The 20,293-nt window shown below is 42.0% G+C and overlaps 1 protein-coding gene across 1 annotated transcript in view; it reads right to left on the bottom strand.

Moving 5' to 3' along the window:
- Positions 1–20,293, bottom strand: part of pex7 (peroxisomal biogenesis factor 7) — an 84,817-nt gene that overhangs the window by 55,245 nt on the left and 9,279 nt on the right. Inside the window, exons 4-5 of the mRNA XM_072554382.1 lie at positions 19,707–19,784; positions 15,713–15,821 (exon numbers count right to left, since the gene is read on the bottom strand). Coding sequence (XP_072410483.1) covers positions 15,713–15,821; positions 19,707–19,784 — 187 coding nt within the window. The remainder of the gene's footprint in view (positions 1–15,712; positions 15,822–19,706; positions 19,785–20,293) is intronic.

Genomic DNA, 20,293 nt, shown 5'->3' with positions numbered 1-20,293 from the left:
TAATATTTTGTGCTGCTGCTTGTGCTGAGCCAGATGGATGTGTGGCAATAACAGGAAAAGGAGAAACTCAAGATCCAGAACATTAGTGGGCCTATAAAGATTGTGGGAACATTGGAGAAAATAACAAAGAAGAAACCAAAATGGCTTGGTCATCTGTTGCAAACAGAAGGGAAAAGTAAGGAGGTGAATGATGGAAGAGAAGAGAAAGGCTTAAGTCCAGAAAGAAGAATCATCAGGGTATCCCAAATGTAAAATTAGCATAGGCACTCTTACACACTGCTACTGGCCCTACTGTAACATCCAGAAGATACTGGAGTGGTATAGTTAGGGAGCTAAAGGACATACTGGGGATTGAAATTAACATGTTTCTGGTTTTCTGCTTTTGGGATTGCCAAATTTGCCCTCTCTGGAGGAACATGGGAAGGGATTGTGTAACATTCTGACCCACTTTGCGAGGAATAAAATTCTGGAGCATTGGACGTCAGAAAAGCCACCAGATCTTATGGGGTGGTGTAGGCTGGTGACAGAGCATCAATCCCAAGACTACCTCACAAATATGGTGCATCACAAAACGGAATAGTTTTACAAGATGTGGCAGCCCTTTTTAATTTATATTCATGCTGACTTATCAGCAATATTAATTACGGCCGTGGTATAGCCATGGGAATTAGTATGGGTGCCTGTGGGGCCCTGGGAAGAGGAGACTGGGGTAAAAGGAAGACTGGTACTGTAGATGGTGCTCCCAGAAATGGGAGCCTCAGTGGAGGTGTGATGAGTGAGATAGAATAAAGTAGTGAGATATTATTTAATTTATTTGAATTTAGTTTAGGTTAGTATTTATTTAATATATTTGCAGTTTAGTTTAATTTAAGTAGATATGTTTGTTCTGGTAGAATAGTAGGTCATTTATTAACAATAGTACTGTGTTATGGCTTTTATTGTACTGCTTTTTTTTCTGTTTTGATGGTGTTATCTTTTCTTTGTATTAAATGTTTTGTAAAAGACTTTAAAAGATTTTAAATAAACAGTTATATAAAAAAAAGAATGGATTACTGACAGGTACAGATGGAGATGAGTGATCAAAAGGATGTCTGGCGACCCCAAGTAAAGTGGAAGAAGCCAACAGAAAAGGAAAATGATGATCATATTGAGCTAGAGAATTTATAATCAAAACATTACACACAGCTTTGGGACCTATAAAGATGGTTTACAGTTGAGAAAGGATTTCAACATTTAGCAGTACATCAAGAGAAAATGGGCTCTGAGGGTGTCCCAGTAGGAGGGTTGGGTCAAAGTGAAGATATCTGAGCATCTGGAAGCACTGAAAGGTCATTCCACAAGTTTGGAAGCACTTAGGGGAGAACACCCTTGTGCTGAGGAAAGGTGGAAAACTATTTAGGTGATCAACTGGGGTCTAATCGGAAAAGGAAGTGAAGAGGATGAACGCTAATCGAGCCTTAGTAGCTTTTGAACCTATTTGTATTTGCCAGGATCTTGCTTATCAACTTCATCTCCCAATTTGCTCCTTTTGTGTAAGCTGGCATCCCACCATTTCTACCACAGTCAATCAGTTCCTGCATTTTCCTGTAACCCTTGATTTACTAATTGACAAGAATCTACCTACCTTAGTTACAAATATACACAATGTCTTTGCCTCCACAACACTCTGTCGCAAGGGAATTCCAAAGAATCTCAACTCTCAAAGAGAAGAAATCCCTCCCCATGGCAATCTTAAACAGGTGCCCCTTAATTCATGCCCTTTGCTCCCAGACTCTCCCACGACAGGAAACAATCCTCTGTCAAGCATTTACACCGTCAAGCCCCTTAAAAATACTGTATATTTTAATGAAATCACCTCTCACTCTTCAAACTTCCAGTGAGTAGAATCCTTAGCTTTTGCTCATGAGACAATCCCTCCGGAGCAGGGATCATCCGAGTAAACCTTTTCCAAACTGCCTCCAATGAAATTGTGTCTCTCTTTAAATAAGGGGACCAAACCCATTCACAGTACTACAGATGTGGTCCCACCAGCACCTTGTTAAGTTACAATACAACTTCCTCACTCTTTCACCCCAGCTCTCTTGAAATAAGGGCCAACATTCCATTGGCCTTCCTGATTACCTGTGTTTTGCCTCCAAAACACAGAAACCTTGTATGCTAGCTCTCTGTGTTTTGTGCATAAGTCCCTCCGGGTGCAACGTTGTGCAGTTTTTCTCTATTTGAATAATGCTTCGTTCTTTTGTTCTCCCTTCCAAAATGAACTTCACATTTCCCACATTTGTGCTTCATTTGTCAACTTTTTGCCCACTCACCTAACCTATCAATATCTCAGTGTTGAAACCTTGCAAAGCAAAGTAGGTGCTAGTGGCCCATTTGCTTGATGGAAGAAAAAATGTCTCTTAAGATCGGAGTTCAAACCATCCTGATGGATGCTGCAGCAGAGGAATACACATCATGAGCATCAACCTTCCTTCTGCCATACCTGGAAACACAACCTACTTTGTTCGCACTTTTGTCAGAAATAGACAGCAAGCTTTAAATTGATATTTTGTGTTGATAAAGTCAATTATATGAATACTAGAAATACAAGCCAACACTGACTTTCACCAGAGGTCATCAAGTTCAGAGTGAGAGTGTGATGGAAGATTAAAATTGTAACATTTTCAGAATTACATCTGCATACAGCACAAAGATATGGAACAAATCAAATCATCTAATTTGTATATATATAAAACATCTATATGTGTCTGGCCTTCACAATACAGAGAAAACTGCATCTTGAGCACCAAACCCAATCCACTAAGTTGACAGAGATACAACTTAATTGCTATCTTCAAAGAAATGCTTAGAACACTGGTCAAGCCATGGGATGAAGCAAATGAACAAATGTTACAACAACAGCACTTGCAGGCAATCAAGGAAGCTGTTGGAGATTCTGGCAGAGTGCAATAGTGAATCACAAAGGAGAGGTCCTTCTGGAATGCTTAAGGCAGAGACCCATTTTATGGAGGGACAACATTCACTTCTTCCATTTTCTCAACTCTTTCTGTCACCTCTCCTCATAAAGTATTACCTCCTATACCAGAACAATGGGAAAGCTAGGAGCTTGTATCACTGTGATAGACAAGAAGCTCGACTTGGTCTCTCATTTCCATACTTCGATTCTCAAACTGTTCTTTCCTCTTCCAACGTCACAATTATTAATTTCCCACAACAGCTTACCAGTCGAGCTCTATTCCGCTCTGTGGGACTTGATTGGCCAGGACCTGCTGGAGGTGTATGTCAATATGCTTCTGGCAGGTACCATGAGTGAATCCATGAGGAAAGGCATCATCACCCTCATCTACAAGCGGAAGGGGGAGAGGGAGGAACTCAGAAATTGGAGGAGACCAATCTCACTATTGAATGCGGATTACAAAATTTTGTCAAAGGTTATCGCCAACTGGGTCAGATCTGATCTGGGGTCAGTGATTCACCCTGACCAAACCTGTGCTGTACCGGGCAGGAAGATTGATGAGAGTCTCGCACTCCTCAGGGATACGATCGCCTCCATGCAGGACAGGGGGCTGGACACCTGCCTCATCAGCCTGGACGAGGAGAAAGCCTTTGACAGGATATCACACACGTATATGAGAGATGTTCTCTCCAAAATGGGCTTTGGGGAGGGAGTCTACAATTGGATCAGACTGCTCTACACCAACATTGTCAGTGCAGTCTCAATCAATGGGTGGGAATCAGATAGCTTCCCAGTCAGATCTGGAGTCAGGCAGGGCTGCCCTCTCTCTCCTGCCTTGTGTGTGCGCTACATAGAGCCATTTGCCAAGTCCATCAGGAAGAATGAGAGCCTGAGAGGGGTGACTATTCCTGGCAGCTGGGGCCTACAAGTTAAGGCCTCCCTGTACATGGATGACGTCACCATTTTCTGCTCGGATCCGCTATCCGTGCACACTTATGTGCATATGTGACCAGTTCTCAGGGGCCAAGGTAAACCGAGGCAAGAATGAGGCCACGCTCTTCGGGAACTGGGCCGACCAATCTTCGATTCCCTTCACCGTCAGGACCGACCACCTGAACGTGCTGAGTATTTGGTATGGGGGGGCTGGGGCGTGCGCCAAGTCTTGAGAGGAGCGTATCAGCAAAGTGAGACAGAAACTGGGCAGATGGAAGCTACGGTCGCTCTCCATCACGGGAAAAAACCTGGTAATCAGGTGTGAGGCACTGTCATTGCTGTCGTACGTGGAACAGGTCTGGCCTATTCCCAGAACCTGTGGCGCTACAGTCACCTGGGCCATCTTCCATTTTATATGGAGATCAAAGATGGACCAGGTCCGAAGGGTCTCGATCTGGGCAATGAGGGAAAAAACACACCCAATGCCATCCTCACCTTGATGGCCACCTTTGTGCGTGGCTGCATCAAGCTATGCGTGGATCTCCAGTACGCAAACATCAAGTGTCACTACATACTGAGGTTCTACCTGTCCCCAGTGTTGCGAAGGATGGGTCTGGCCTCGCTGCCGCGGAACGCTCCAAGTAGTTGGACCGTTCCGTACCACCTGTCCTTCGTGGAGAAGTTTACGAAGAAAAACACCTTTGACCACAAGTCCATCGGGAAGTGGTCAGCACGTAGTGTCCTTGAGACCCTTCAGGAAAAGGAGAGGGCAGATCCTATCAAGCGGTTCCCTGAGCAGACTGTCAAAGTCATTTGGCAGAATGCCTCATCGCCAGAACTTTGCAGCAAGCACGAAGACATGGCTTGGCTGGTGGTGAGAAGGGCTCTGCCTGTGAGATCCTTTATGCACGCCCGGACCCTCCGCCGCACCGCACGCTGCCCTCAACGCGGCTGCGGGGGGGGGAACGAGACTGTCACACACCTCCTTCTGGAATGTGCCTATGCAGAGGAAGTCTGGAGAGGAATGCAGTGGTGCTTGTCGAGGTTCATCCCGAGCAGCTCTATGACGCGGGACTCCGTGCTCTATGCACACCGAGACGAACATCAACTGTGCCTGGAGGATCATCAACTCGGTGAAAGACGCTCTTTGGGCGGTCCAAAACCTGTTGATCTTCCAGCTGAAGGAGTTGACCCTGCCTGAGTGTTGCAGACTGGCACATTCCAAGGTCCAGGACTACGTGTTGAGAGACGCGCTGAAGCTTGGGGCAGCTGCCGCCAAGGCGCGGTGGGGAAAGACCACCGTGTAATGTCTGCCTGCCTAAAGAACAGGGGGCCCACCCAGTCATTTGGGCTCCGCTGACGCCTCAGCAGAAGAGCTGGATAGTAAATGTACAGACTTGTATATAGGAAAAATAAATTGCGATGTCTGTATGTGGAGCAATGTAATGTGTGCACAAGAATGGCATGACCAATTGTATAGAGATCCAAATAATTTTATGAATAAAGTATATTTTTGAAATCAAAAAAATTCCCACTGCATCAGTCCCTATATTTGACAGATAATTGTCTATTCCCAACATAATCACAGCACAAAACAGATGCTCTGCTTACATGACCTTTGAACTTTTTGAAACTTAACAACCTGCTTTCATTATTTGCACATTCTTTGAACTTTTATATGTTTCTTATGTTTCTAATCTACTTTACCAGTTATGCTATTCACAGTTCATTTTTTCTTTCTTTTGTTTACCTTTCCGAACCATTATCTCACTATTTCTTTATTAACAACCTCTTACAGTTCTGCTGAAAGCTATGCCTACAACTTGGACATTTTCCCATTTTAACCTGATTTTGAGCATTTACAGCATTTTGATGAAGGTGGTAAAAGACAATTTACCTTGTGCCAATCTAGAGATTCTTATTCTATGCGTTTTTTTCTTATTTAACTCTGTACTGCTCATAATCCATCAACAGAACCTCTAAGCCCCACTCTCCGCAACTGGATCCTCAGTTTCCTGACCCACAGGCCACAATCAGTGAAGATTGGGGTCAATGTTTCATCCTCACTAACATTGGAGCCCCCCAGGGGTGCGTACTCAGCCCCCTACTGTACTCACTGTATACCCATGACTGTGTCACCAAATACCAGACTAAAGCCATCTACAAGTTCACTGATGACACCACCATAGTTGGTCGAATCTCAGATGCTGACAAAACAGACTACAGATGAGGGATGGAAGATCTGGAAAAATGATGCAATGAGAACAATCTAGCTCTCAATGCTGGCAAAACCAAGACTTTCGGCAGGATGTTACTCATGCCCCCCTATACATTAACAGCACAGATGGTGGAACAAGTTGAGAGTGTCATGCTCCTGGGAGTGGTCATCCACAACAAGCTTTCTTGGACTCTTCATGTAGACGCATTGGTTACAGAGGCCTAAGAACATCTCTTCTTCCTCAGGCAGCTGAGGAAATTTAGCATGATGGTGAATACCCTTGCCTACTTTTATAGGTGCACCATCAAGAGCATTCTGTCTGGATATATCACTACCTGGTATGGCAACTGTACCATTCAAGATCAGAGACAGTGACAGAGAGTGGTGAACTCAGCCTGGACAGTCCCAAAGGCCAACCTCCCATCTATAGAATCCATCTACCAGGCCCACTGTCAAGGAAAGGCCGCCAGCATTCTCAAAGATCCATCCCATCATGGCAATGTTTTTCTACAACCTCTACCATCGGGGAGAAGGTACAGAAGCCTGAACACACGCACCAGCCGGTTTCAAAACAGTTTCTACCCTACTGTTGTTGGAATACTGAATGAACTCACAAACTCTTAACATTCGCCTGTACCTGTGTTTTTGTTTTTGCCGCTGTTTACCTATTATTTACGTATCGATGCTGCTTAAATACGTAATCTGCCTGTATTGCTCACAAGACAATGCTTTTCACTGTGCTTCGGTACACGTGACAATAAACTCAATTCAATTCAATTCTTGCTTAGTCCTAGATACGTCGATGGTACCTACGTGAGGTTCTGAGGGGTGGGAGATGTCATGGTTTGCAGAGCCCCATATGGGACAATTCAATGAAAAATTCAATTCAACCAAAAAAATTTCACTTTGCATAATTTAAGATGCTCTTCAAATCAATGAGTTTGGAAAACCGATATAGAATTCTTAACCTTAACCCCCTAAAATTACATTTGCTATTTATTGAATAGAAGATAATCAAGACAAATTCATGACCAAATTAACATTAATGAAACAAATACAATGAATATTTTGTTCTTCAAAATTAATGCAAAAGAAAGTATCAAAGTTGCATGCTTTAAATTTTATACCACATTTATAATCCATGTCATCTTGTTGCATACTCACTTGCAATCCCTCCTTACTGCCTTGCTGTTTCCACCTCACAGCTTACATTCCAACCTACCTTTGTAATGTCAGTAAGCATAGATGTATTACTATTGTTCCAAGTTAATTACATAAGTTGAAAATAACTGAAGCTCCAGCACTGACCCTTGATGTATTCCACTAGTTATAGTCTGCCAAGTTTAGAGTACCATTTATGCAGTATCTTTTCTTTTCTGTTAATTAATCTTCTATCCATGTCAATATATTAGCCCCAACTCCATGAGATCTTGTTCTGCCTATTAAATTTTGGCATGGTGACTTATCAAATGTGTTTTTCAAATCTAGGCACACAATATCTATTGCTGAAAATGTGTTGCTGGAAAAGCGCAGCAGGTCAGGCAACATCCAAGGAGCATGAGAATCGACGTTTCAGGCATGAGCCCTTCTTCAGGAATGAGGAGGGTGTGCCAAGCAGGCTAAGATAAAAGGTAGGGAGGAGGGACTTGGGGGAGGGGCGTTGGAAATGCGATAGGTGGATTGACGTAAAGGTGAGGGTGATAGGCTGGAGTGGGGGTGGGGGCGGAGAGGTCAGAAAGAAGATTGCAGGTTAGGAAGGTGGTGCTGAATTCGAGGGTTGGGACTGAGACAAGGTGGGGGGAGGGGAAATGAGGAAACTGGAGAAATCTGAGTTCATCCCTTGTGGTTGGAGGGTTCCTAGGCGGAAGATGAGGCGCTCTTCCTCCAGCCGTCGTGTTGCTATGGTCTGGCGATGGAGGAGTCCAAGGACCTGCATGTCCTTGGTGGAGTGGGAGGGGGGAGTTGAAGTGTTGAACCACAGGGTGGTTGGGTTGGTTGGTCCGGGTGTCCCAGAGGTGTTCTCTGAAATGTTCCGCAAGTAGGCGGCCTTTCTCCCCAATATAGAGAAGGCCACATCGGTGCAGCGGATGCAGTAAATGATGTGTGTCGAGGTGCAGGTGAATTTGTGGCGGATATGGAAGGATCCCTTGGTGCCTTGGAGGGAAGTAAGGGGGGGAGGGGTGGGCGTAAGTTTTGCATTTCTTGCGGTTGCAGGGGAAGGTGCTGGGAGTGGAGGTTGGGTTGGTGGGGGGTGTGGACCTGACGAGGGTGTCACGGAGGGAGTGGTCTTTTCGGGACGCTGATAGGGGAGGGGAGGGAAATATATCCCTGGTGGTGGGGTCCGTTTGGACATGGCCGAAATGACGACAGATGATACGATGTATATCGAGGTTGGTGGGGTGGTAGGTGAGGACCAGTGGGGTTCTGTCCTGGTGGCGATTGGAGGGGCGGGGCTCAAGGGCGGAGGAGCAGGAAGTGGAGGAGATGCGGTGGAGAGCATCGTCGATCACGTCTAGGGGGAAATTGCGGTCTTTGAAGAAGGAGGCCATCTGGGTTATACAGTATTGGAACTGGTCCTCCTGGGAGCAGATGCGGCGGAGACGAAGTAATTGGGAATATGGAATGGCGTTTTTACAGAGGGAAGGGTGGGAGGAGGTGTAGTCTAGGTAGCTGTGTGAGTCGGTAGGTTTATAGTAAATGTCCGTGTTGATTCGGTCGCCCGAGATAGAAATGGAGAGGTCTTGGAAGGGGAGGTAGGAGTCTGAGATGGTCCAGGTAAATTTGAGGTCAGGGGTGGAAGGTGTTGGTAAAGTGGATGAACAGTTCAACCTCCTCGTGGGAGCACGAGGCAGTGCCGATACAGTCATCGATGTAGCGGAGGAAAAAGATCGGGGGTGGTGCCAGTGTAGCTGCGGAAGATGGACTGTTTCCACATATCCCATGAAGAGGCAGGCATAGCTGGGGCCCATGCGGGTGCCCATGGCTACTCCTTTGGTTTGGAGGAAGTGGGAGGATTGGAAAGAGAAGTTGTTCAGAGTGAGGACCAGTTCAGTCAGTCGAAGAAGGGAGTCAGTGGAAGGGTACTGGTTGGTAAGGCAGGAAAGGAAGAAGTGACATCTATTGGTTTCTCGTTACCAAACCTGTTACTTACACCTGGTATAAAGTTATTGAGAAAGCTAGCTTGCAGTGAAAACTAGGGAAAATGGCATTTTAGCCATCATTGTAAGCGGTTTAGAATTCAAGAATGAGAAAGTTTACTACAGCTATACAACAGCAATACAGTTTGCAGTTTTAGTTTCCATATGTAGGCAGGATACACTTGCATTTGAGATATAACAGATAAGACCATAGGACACAGGAGCAGAAGTAGGCCATTCAGCCCATAAAATCTAATTGACATTCAATGAGATCATGGCTGATCTGATCATCTTCAATTCCACTTTCCTGCTTTATCCCAAAACATTTGATACCCTTAATAATTCGAAATTTGTCTATCGCAGTCTTGAAGGTACTTAACAGCTCAACGTCAACAGTTCTTTGCAGTATAGAATTCCACAGATTCACTACCCTCAGAGGAAAAATAAATCCACTTCATCTCTATCTTAAATGGATGACCTCTCACTTTTAGATTATGACTTCAGGTCTTACACTCTTCCACAAGGAGAAAATTATTTCCCTCGTCTATCCTGCCCAGCCCCTAAAAATCTATGTTTCAGTAAGGTATTCCTCATACTTATCTAAACTCCACTGTGTACAAGCCCAGTCTATTTAGCCTCTTATCATAAGAAAATGTTTCTACTTACATGATTAACCTAGTGAACCTTCTATAGTCTGCCCTCAATGCAGAAGATCTTTCCTTCGACAAGAGGACTAAAATTATTCCATGTTCTTGATGTGGTCTGACTAGCATTAAGCATTGTTTTAGTAAGCCTTCCCTATTTTTATACTTCAGTTGATTTGAAATAAAGGCCTTCCCTATAACCTGATGAACTTGGATGCTAGCTTTTTGTGATTCACGCACGAGGAGTCCCAAATCCTTCTGTGCTGCAGTTTTCTGGATTCTTTCCCAGTTAATTAGCTTAAAAAAAAAGTTAAGGTTTACTCAATTGGGCTATATGATGAAGCAGAGTAACCTGGTCCCTGTATTCACTGGAGTTGAGAAGACAAAAGGCAATTTCATAGAAACAACAAAGATTCTAAAGTGGATTGTCAGGACAGGTACTGAAGACGTGCTCCCCTTGGCTGAAGAATCTAGAACAAGGAGGCAGAGTTTCAAGATAAAACCTTGATCATTTAGGATGAAAGTGGGAAGAAATGCCTTTACTCAAAGGATTGTGAATCTTTGGAATTTTCTACCCCAGACAGATGGAGATTCACCCGTGTTGGAATAGAAAGATCTTTGGTCAATTATGGTGAGCGTGCGGGAGTGAAGCTAAAACACAAGATCAGCCATAATTATATTGAATGGTGGAGCGTAAAATAAGTAGAAACAGAACCTTTTTTTAAAAAAAGGATTTCTACCAAAGAACACCGAGAATAAATCAGGTTTCACGCTAACGACGAATGTATTAATTCTGATCGTGGAGCATAATACATCTGGTAGTGAGAAGTGGTGATGTTCTCCAATATGAAAATTCAGAATTAACTAAACTATGAATAAAAGTTTACTATTTTCAAAGAAATTATCCACTTCTAATCAATCTTCAATCTATAGGATTGACCCAAAGATAGCTCATGTGAATATGTTTAAAAGTGTACTGTGATGAAGTAGTCTTCCACATAGCACCCAACTATCTCACAAAAGTAAAGCAGTATCAAAACATGAAATGGTTTAATTTGACATATGTGACCATAATTGCTTAATGATTACATTTCCAAAAGTGCAAAATAATCTTCAAAGAGCTCAGAGGCATCACGAACTCAGCCAAACCTCAAGCAGATTTAGGGATTTCTTAGCAGTTCAATAAAACCTTTAAGCGTTCAAAGTTTCATTCCAATTATGCATTACTGAATATTGTAAGTTCATACTGGGGTGACAACATAATGCAATCCATAGAGCAATATTTACTGTACATTACAGGGAAACTGTAAAATATCATTTTAGAAAACAAACTGCAAATATATCTTATCTGGAAATTTTATAAATGCTTCAAAAAAAAAATCATTGTGCAGTGAAAGGATCAAGGATCACTTGATATAGAGTCATACAGCACGGAAACAGACCCTTTTGTCAAACCAGTCACAGAGTCATAGAGCTGTACCGCAAAGACGGACCCTTCGGTTCAACTCATCCATGCCAACCACATATCCCAACCCAATCTAGTCCCATCTGCCAGCACCCGGCTCATATCCCTCCAAACCCTTCCTATTCATATACCCATCCAAATGCCTTTTAAATGTTGCAATTGTACCAGTCTCCACCACTTCCTCTGGCAGCTCATTCCATACACGTACCACCCTCTGCGTGAAAATGTTGTCCCTTTGGTCTTTTTCTTGGCTTTCCCCTCTCACCCTAAACCTATGCTTTCTACTTCTGGACTCCCCTGCCCCAGGGAAAAGACTTTACCTATTTATCCTATCCATGCCCCTCACGATTTTAGAAACCTCTATTAGGTCACCCCTCAGCCTCCAATGCTCCAGGGAAAACAGCCCCAGCCTATTCAACCTCTCCCTATAGCTCCAAACCTGGCACATCCTTGTAAATCTTTTCTGAACCCTTTCAAGTTTCACAACATCTTTCCAACAGGAAGGAGACCAGAATTGCACGCAATATTCCAACAATGGCCTAACCAATGTCCTGTACAGCTGCAACATGTCCTCCCAACTCCTGTACTCAATACTCTGACCAATAAAGGACCATACTATATCCTTTTCTTCACTATCCTATCTACCTGCGACTCTACTTTCAAGGAACTATGAACCTGCACTCCAAGCTCTCTTTGTTCAGCAACACTCTCTAGGACCTTACCGTTAAGTGTATAAGTCCCGCTAAGATTTGCTTTCCCAAAATGCAGCATCTCACACTTACCTAAATTAAATTCCATCTGCCACTTCTCAGCCCATTGGCCGATCTGGTCCAGATCCTGTTGTAATCGGAGGTAACCTTCTTCGCTGTCCACGACACCTCCAATTTTGGTGTCATTAGCAAACTTACTAACTGTACCTCTTATGCTCACATCCAAATCATTTATGTAAATGATGAATAGTGGTGGACCCAGCACGGATCCTTGTGGCACTCCACTGGTCACAGGCCTCCAGTCTGAAAAACAACCCTCCACCACCACCACCCTCTGTCTTCTACCTTTGAGCCAGTTCTGTATTCAAATGGCTAGTTCTACCTGTATTCCATGAGATCTACTGGATTAGATCCTGATGAAGGGCTTTTGCCCGAAACGTCGATTTCGCTGCTCGTTGGATGCTGCCTGAACTGCTGTGCTCTTCCAGCACCACTAATCCAGTATTTGGTTTTCAGTATCTGCAGTCATTGTTTTTACCTTCCATGAGATCTACCCTTGCTAACCAGTGTCCCATGGGGAACCTTGTCAAACGTCTATAGATCACATCTACTGCTCTGCCCTCATCAATCTTCTTTGTTACTTCTTCAAAAAACTCAATCAAGTTTCTGATACATGATTTCCAATGCACAAAGCCATGTTGACTATCCCTAATCAGTCCTTGCCTTTCGAAATCCTGTCCCTCAGGATTCCTTCCAACAACTTGAACACCACCAACATCAGGCTCACTGGCTTGTCCTTACCACCCTTCTTAAACAGCTGCACCATGTTAGCCTCCAGTCTTGCGGCACCTCACCTGTGACTATCGATGATGCAAATATTTCAGTAAGAGGCCCAGCAATCACTTCCCTAGCTTCCCACAGAGTCCTAGGGCATACCTGATCAAGTCCTGGAGACTTATCTACCTTTATGCATTTCAAGAGATCCAGCACTTCCTGTAATATGGACATTTTTCAAGATGCCTACATTTCCCTACATTCTATATCTTCCATGTCCTTTTCCACAGTAAACACTGATGCAAAATACTCGTTTAGTATCTCCCTGATCTCCTGTGGCTCCACACAAAGGCTGCCTTGCTGATCTTGGAGGGGCCCTCTTCTCTCCCTAGTTACCCTTTTGTCCTTAATGTATTTGTAAAAACCCTTTGGATTCTCCTTAACTCTATTTGCCAAAGCTATCTCATGTCCGCTTTTGCCCTCCTGATTTCCCTCTTAAGTATACTCCTACTGTCTTTTTACTCTAAGGATTGACTCGATCTATCCTGTCTACACCTGACTTATACTTCCTTCTTTTTCTTAACCAAACCCTCAATTTCTTTACTCATCCAGCATTCTTGATGCTTACCAGCCTTTCCTTTCACTCTTACAGGAATATATTTTCTCTGGATTCTTGTTACCTCATTTCTGAAGGCTTCCCATTTTCCAGCTGTCCCTTTACCTGCGAACATCTGCCTCCAATCAGCTTTTGAAAGTTCTTGCCTAAAACTGTCAAATTGGCCTTTTTCCAATTTAGAACTTCAACTTTGAGATCCGATCTATTCTTTTCCATCACTATTTTAAAACTAATAGAATTATGGTCGCTGGCCCCAAAGTGCTCCCCCACTGACACCTCAGTCACCTGCCGTGCCTTATTTCCCAAGAGTAGGTCAAGTTTTGCACGTTCTCTGTTGGTACATCCACATACTGAATCTGAAAATTTTCTTGTACACACTTCACAAATTCTTCTCCATCTAAACCCTTAACACTATGGCTATGCTCGGAAAGTTATTCTTATAGATAACTGAGATCTCCTTACAAGTTTGTTTCTCAAATTCCCTCTGGCTATTAGGAGGTCTATAATACAATCCCAATAAGGTGATCATCCCTTTCTTATTTCTCAGTTCCACATAAATAACTTCTATGGATGTATTTCCAGGAATATCCTCCCTCAGTACACCTGTAATGCTATCCCTTATCAAAAACGCCACTCCCCCTCCTGTCTTGCCTCCCTTTCTGTCCTTCCTGTAGCATTTGTATCCTGGAACATTCAGCTGCCAGTCCTGTCCATCCCTGAGCCATGTTTCTGTAATTGCTATGATATCCCAGTCCCCTGTTCCTAGCCTTGCCCTGAGTTCATCTGCCTTCCCTGTTAGGCCTCTTGCATTGAAATAAATGCAGTTTAATTTATCAGTCCTACTTTGTTTTCTGCTTTGTCTCTGCCTGCCCTGACTGTTTGACTCGCCTTTGTTCTCAACTGTACAAGTCTCAGATTGATCGCCTTCCTCACTATCTCCCTGGGTCTTCCTCATCACATCTCTCCCCCCACCCCAACATTACAAGTTTAATTCCTCCTGAGCAGCTCTAGCAAATCTGTCAGGCAGTATATTTGTCCCCTTCCAATTTTGGTGCAACCCATCCTTCTTGTAGAGGTCACTTCCAACCCAAAAGAGTTTCCAATGATCCAAAAATGTGAATCCCTCTCCCATATACCAGCTTCTCAGCCATGCATTCATCTGCTCTATCCTCCTATTCCTGCCCTCACTAGCTCATAGCACCTTACCAGCATCTGGAATAATCCAGATATTACTACTCTCAAGAACCTCCTTTTTAAATTCCTACCTAAGTCTCTGTAATCTCCCTTCAGTCTCTCAACCTTTTCCTTCCATATGTCATTGGTTCCAATGTGTACAATAACCTCCTGCTAGCCCCTCTCCCCCTTGAAAACATTCTGTACCCTCTGAGATATCCTTGATCCTGGCACCAGGGAAGCAACACACAATTCTGATTTTTCATTGCTGGCTACAGAAACATCTGTCAGTACTTCAGACTAAACAGTCCCTAACATAATTGATCTTTTGGAACCCGACGTACTCCTCATGGCATTAGAGCCAGTCTCAATACCAGAAACTTGGCTGTTCGTGCTACATTCCTGTGAGAATCCAATATCCCGTACATTGCTGAACATAATCCCAAACTAAACTAGTCCCTCCTGCCTGCTCCTGGCCCATACCCCTCCAAACCTTTCCTATTCATGTACTTATCCAAATATCTTTTAAATGTTGTAATTGTTCCCACATCAACCACTTTCTCAGGAAGTGCATTCCACACGCGAACCACCTTCTGTGTAAAAAATATGCCTTTCACATCTTTTCTAAGTCTCTCTCTTCTCACCTTAAAAATGTCCCACCTAGTCTTTAAATCCCCTATTCTAGGGAAAGGACAACTACCATTAACTGTATCTATACCCCCCATTATTTTATAAGGTGGCCTCTCAATGTCCTATGTTCCAGAGAAAAAGGTCCCAGACTATCCAGTATTTCTTTATAATTCAAACCTAGCCAGCAACATCCTGGTAAATCTCTTCTGAACTCTCTCTAGTTTAATAGTATTTTCCCTATAACTGGGCATCCAAAACTAGAGAGAGTATAATAGAAAAGGCCTCACCAATGCACTGTACAACCTCAACATAATTTTCCAACTCCTTTCTCAAAGGACTGAGCAATTAAGCTAAATGTGCCAAATGTCTTTTTATTCAATTATTCCTGCCCTTACTAGCAAAATGTGACGCAAAATATTATTTTAATGTATCAACTTGGAAGAATAAAAAATGTACCTGAGGCTGAGGCAAAGCAACCTGGGATGTGTGGTGACCAGATTGTGCTGTAAATGACACTTGCATGGCCATGGAACGTAGACACTGAATTGTTAACCATCGGATCCCACTATGAGAAACATAGATATAATACTGATAAATGTCTCTACAGATAACGCCATGCCCATAACAAATGTAGTTGGTACTTCAAATAAATAGTTTCTGTCAGGCAACCTGTTGAGCTACTCACAAACGACCATTATTTAAATAATAAGCTTCAAATTGATACACTGAATTTGACAGTTGTTTCAATATCTTTTGAGAATAATCTAGGTTCATTGATTGGAAAGAGCCTTCATTGCAAACAGTTTTTGGAGATAGAGATTTCATCTTATAGGAATTATATGAGAATCCACAGGGAGTTTTCAAGGCATTATTGTGAATGTAAATTTTCACCAGAAAGCTAGGAGTTCTGAACTATGAAAAATAGCTTTGGAAAGGGTAATAAAGATAGATTCTGGCTTGGAAATTATGATTTTAGGGAAAAATCAAGTCACTGCATCCAAGAGAATAGTAAATTATAAAATCCATTGTGTCACGCTTATTGTATGTACAATGTCGTCCCACCTGTCCATCTTCCTTCCCACCTATCCGCTCTACCCTCTGCTCCGATCTATCACCATCACCCCCCCCCACCCCATCTCCATCCATCTATCTATCACCTTCCTAGGTACCCTCCCCCCAGCTCCACCCACCCCCCTCCTATTTATGTCTCAGCCCCATGGACCTCCTCTCCCACATTCATGATGAAGGGCTTATGCCCAGAATGTTGACTCTTGCTCCTCGGATGCTGTCTGACCTGCTGTACTTTTCCAGCACCACACTTTCTGACTCTAATCTCCAGCATCTGCAGTTCCCACTTTTTTCTATATTGTAAGTTATTGGTCCAAAGCCACAGTCTTGATTTGGTATGAGTATTTATGCAACTTCCTGTCAGAAATCACAGGAAATTCATATGACAGCACACAGCATACTCAGGCAGACTGTGTAGAATATAAATTCTGTTTTTAAGATCCCTTGCATTTCACAATCCCCCTTTTCATGAATATCAGGCTGGATTTCGGACCACTTGATTACTGATGGTGAACTTTGAGAAAATAAAATTGACACATTGCTGTGAAACATTACAAAATACTTTATAAAGTAATGAAATCAAAAAATTAATTAATTCTTCATCTAGGGTTGAAACTTCATGCATTTCCAAGTGCTCAACTCTTTATCTATTTAAGTTTTTTAAATAAATCCAGTTGACTACTAATTATTTAAATTATTTGCTTGGATAGCGACTCAGTCATTAGCTAAGAGTTTATAGAAACAAAATTCAAAAGATTAATGATAAAGTTGTCACTTCTGCCCTAGTAAGTTCCTCATTAGTAAAAGGACTCTATTGTTTGTCAAAGCTTCAAGTTACAGATAACTTAAACTCTTTGTCTCTACCTAACATCTCCTATATTTGTGCTTCATTTTCCTTTCTCCTTGATCCAATTAATGTTTGCCACATACACTTTTTTTTAAAAGTTCTAATCAATTTTAAAAAAAGTTTCTTAACATCACTTTGTCTCGTTCTCTTTTCATATTCTCCAATTACTTTCTCTTGTTACCTTACTGTCTTAATTTCAACTCTCTTGAAAACTGCTGTATCAGATGTACGATTTACTGTTGGATCACTGACCTCTTGTTCAACAAAGGTGAAGAGAATTGGTATCCAAACTCAGAATTCACTGCCATATTCAAGGTTAACTGACACAGTTTGTTCACTGACATTTTTGTAAATGTGTTGCTGGGACTTTTTTTTTTAAATTTAAAAAAGTTCAATTTGAACAGGCTCTGAGATGGCTTCTTGAATGCAAAGGTAATGGCAATTCTGCATTTCCATTCATCTTTACTCTATATTTTTCCCCCAGAAAGCATGTCAGATTGCCAAATGTGGCAGTCTGGTTATTGCATTGATGCCTCCTGCTGGTCTGCAGGATGAAAGGACTTACTGTACCAGAAGAATTTCAGCTTTCTGCTTGTTCCCCATAGGCTCAGAAAAATCAGGCAAACCAACATCCTTCTTTAAAAAGCAATCCCAAGTAGATATTGGAACACTTGCCCTATGTAAAGGGTTCAGTGATGTTAAGATTTTAGTTTGTTATTATTCTGGCAAGAACCCAAATGTTTCATCAGAACAAAATGTGTCGATGAAAATGAAAGCACAAGTCTCTAAGAAGTTGAAAAAAAAATTTTTTGAAGTGTGTTATGATCGATCAAAGAGGCATGGTACTTTTCTGTAGAATTTCCACACCTTTACAGGAAAATAACAATTGTTCTAAATGCACACTGCTCAAAACTCTTTCCATTAGTTTGCCAGTTTATTTAAACATAAAACTATGTACTGAGTAAGCAACTCTGTCAGATTCTCAGTGCTTGTAATGCATTGAATGCTTCCTTGCTGTCCTGCACGGAAATATTACTGAATTGTCATCTACGTGCCTGTAACAGTAGAGCAGCCAGAGCAATTCATTATCACATAGGATTAAAAACTGCTTTGTAGAAGCTTTTACTGGTAATGACAGAACTGTTTTGGGTTGTGAACTAGTTAAGAGAAATTCAAGCAGTCTTCCAAATTTCAGAAACAACTTCCCATTGTTTTTGCACCGAAAGGGTCTGGGGATGAATGTGAATCACATCCAAATGTCAACACTCTGTCTTTGCAAATGTAAATACCACACAGGCCCAATTGTGGTAGGAAGATAAACAAAGGCTGCATAATTGACATTTCTTTTGTTAAGAGAACCTAGTTCACAGAATTATAAACCTGGTAGGACACTGAAACAGACCAGTTGATCAACTTATCCACATTAGCATTTAACCTTTATATTGGGAGTAGTCCCAACGCTATGTACCTTCCTTTTTCATATCTATCTCTTCCCTTCAGCTACCTGTATAAACTGTTTTAAATGTTAACGTCTTCACTGTTTCAACCACTAACAGTGCGTTTCAAAGCCTCGCAATACTGTTTAAAAAGACTTCTATAGCTTGCAAAACAAAATAACTTACATTTAGACTTCCTTCTTTGCAATCACTCAATTTTATGTATCAGCCTCATGACATCATAATTTTAAATAACTTTATCAAATAGAAATAAAAAATGACATTGCATTTTTATATTATCGTTCACAACCACAGGACATTTCAAATCATTTGAAAGTGAATGAAATACTTTTGAAGTATAGTAACAGTTGTAATGTAGGAAACATAGCAAGCAACATGATCACAGCAAACTTCCACAAATAGCAACATGATAGGGACCAGATAACTGTCCATGTGATACTGACTGAGGGATAAAAAATGGCCACAAAAATATCAATTTTTCAACACTTTCTTTATAATTATGATTCTTTATAACAGTAAGCATCCAAATAAATCTATCTTGAGCTACTGCTTACTTTTCTTTTCTTTACAAGGCATGGAGCAAGGAGAGCTATACTGTGGTATAATTTTCCTGCTCCTTGGATGCTGCCTGATCTGCTGTGCTTTTCCAGCACCACACTCTCGACTGTGGTATAATTATCACTTTAATCATGTTTTGAACTGAAGTCAATCACAGGACAATGTAAGCAAAATAAAATGCACTTTTCACCAAAAAATCACATTCATGAGTATTCTCTTGTACTTAATCATCAATAATTATTATCCAGTTATTATAGTTGCAGGCGAGTGGCTTGAGCCACAACAGTAGTCTTTAAACTGACTTTTATGTGAAAAAATGTATCTAGTGAAAATTCAATGTGCTATCCTACAGTGATGCTATCTCTGCACTCCATAAAAAATGTCTACCACTCAGCTTTAATGCAGTATTTTTAAAAAAGGAATCACTTGATTATATTTCCAATTTTCTGGTGCTTAAAAAAGAGCCTATAGCAAGACTGTTGTTTATCCGTTATTTAACTTGCAAGAAAAATAAACTTACTATTTTTATTGTTTGATCCCACGAACCAGATACAATCAGATGTTCTCCTCGTGTCTGACTCCAATCAACACTGTAAACCTACCATAGCAGAGAAAATGCTCAGTTATTAATCAGAGAATTTACCTGTGGATGGATGAAAATAGAACATGGAAGACTTTTTTCAAGAGAAAAGAGAGATGGCAGGAGAATGAGGAAACAGGAGTTGGAATGGAGATGGAGTGGGGGTGTTGGGGGGGTGGAGAAAAACACACACAGATCCAGGAGAGTAGTTGACAAAACAGCGGGATGGAGACGATATGGAGGAAGTGATGGGAGCTGGGAACCTCCCATGCCTGCTCCCCATCCTGTCTTCACTTCACCATGGAACCTAGTTTCAAAATTATGTTTCTTCTGTGCACATGAAAGGTGTGGCCTTTGCAAAAGACATAAGGTTTTGGGTCTGGAATTGTGCACATGCACATTTCCAGATTTGTGTGCATGCACCGCGAGCCACAGTTGAAGATGTCAACAGACACTGCCATTTTGGAAGGGAGAAAGATTAGTTTACAACTCTATTTACACACACTTAATTTGAAAACCATATCAGC

This window comes from Chiloscyllium punctatum, chromosome 3, assembly GCF_047496795.1.
Source record: "Chiloscyllium punctatum isolate Juve2018m chromosome 3, sChiPun1.3, whole genome shotgun sequence".
Classification (NCBI taxonomy): domain Eukaryota; kingdom Metazoa; phylum Chordata; class Chondrichthyes; order Orectolobiformes; family Hemiscylliidae; genus Chiloscyllium; species Chiloscyllium punctatum.
The sequence above is the reverse complement of the archived record's forward strand: the minus strand, read 5'-3'. Positions and strand labels throughout refer to the sequence as shown.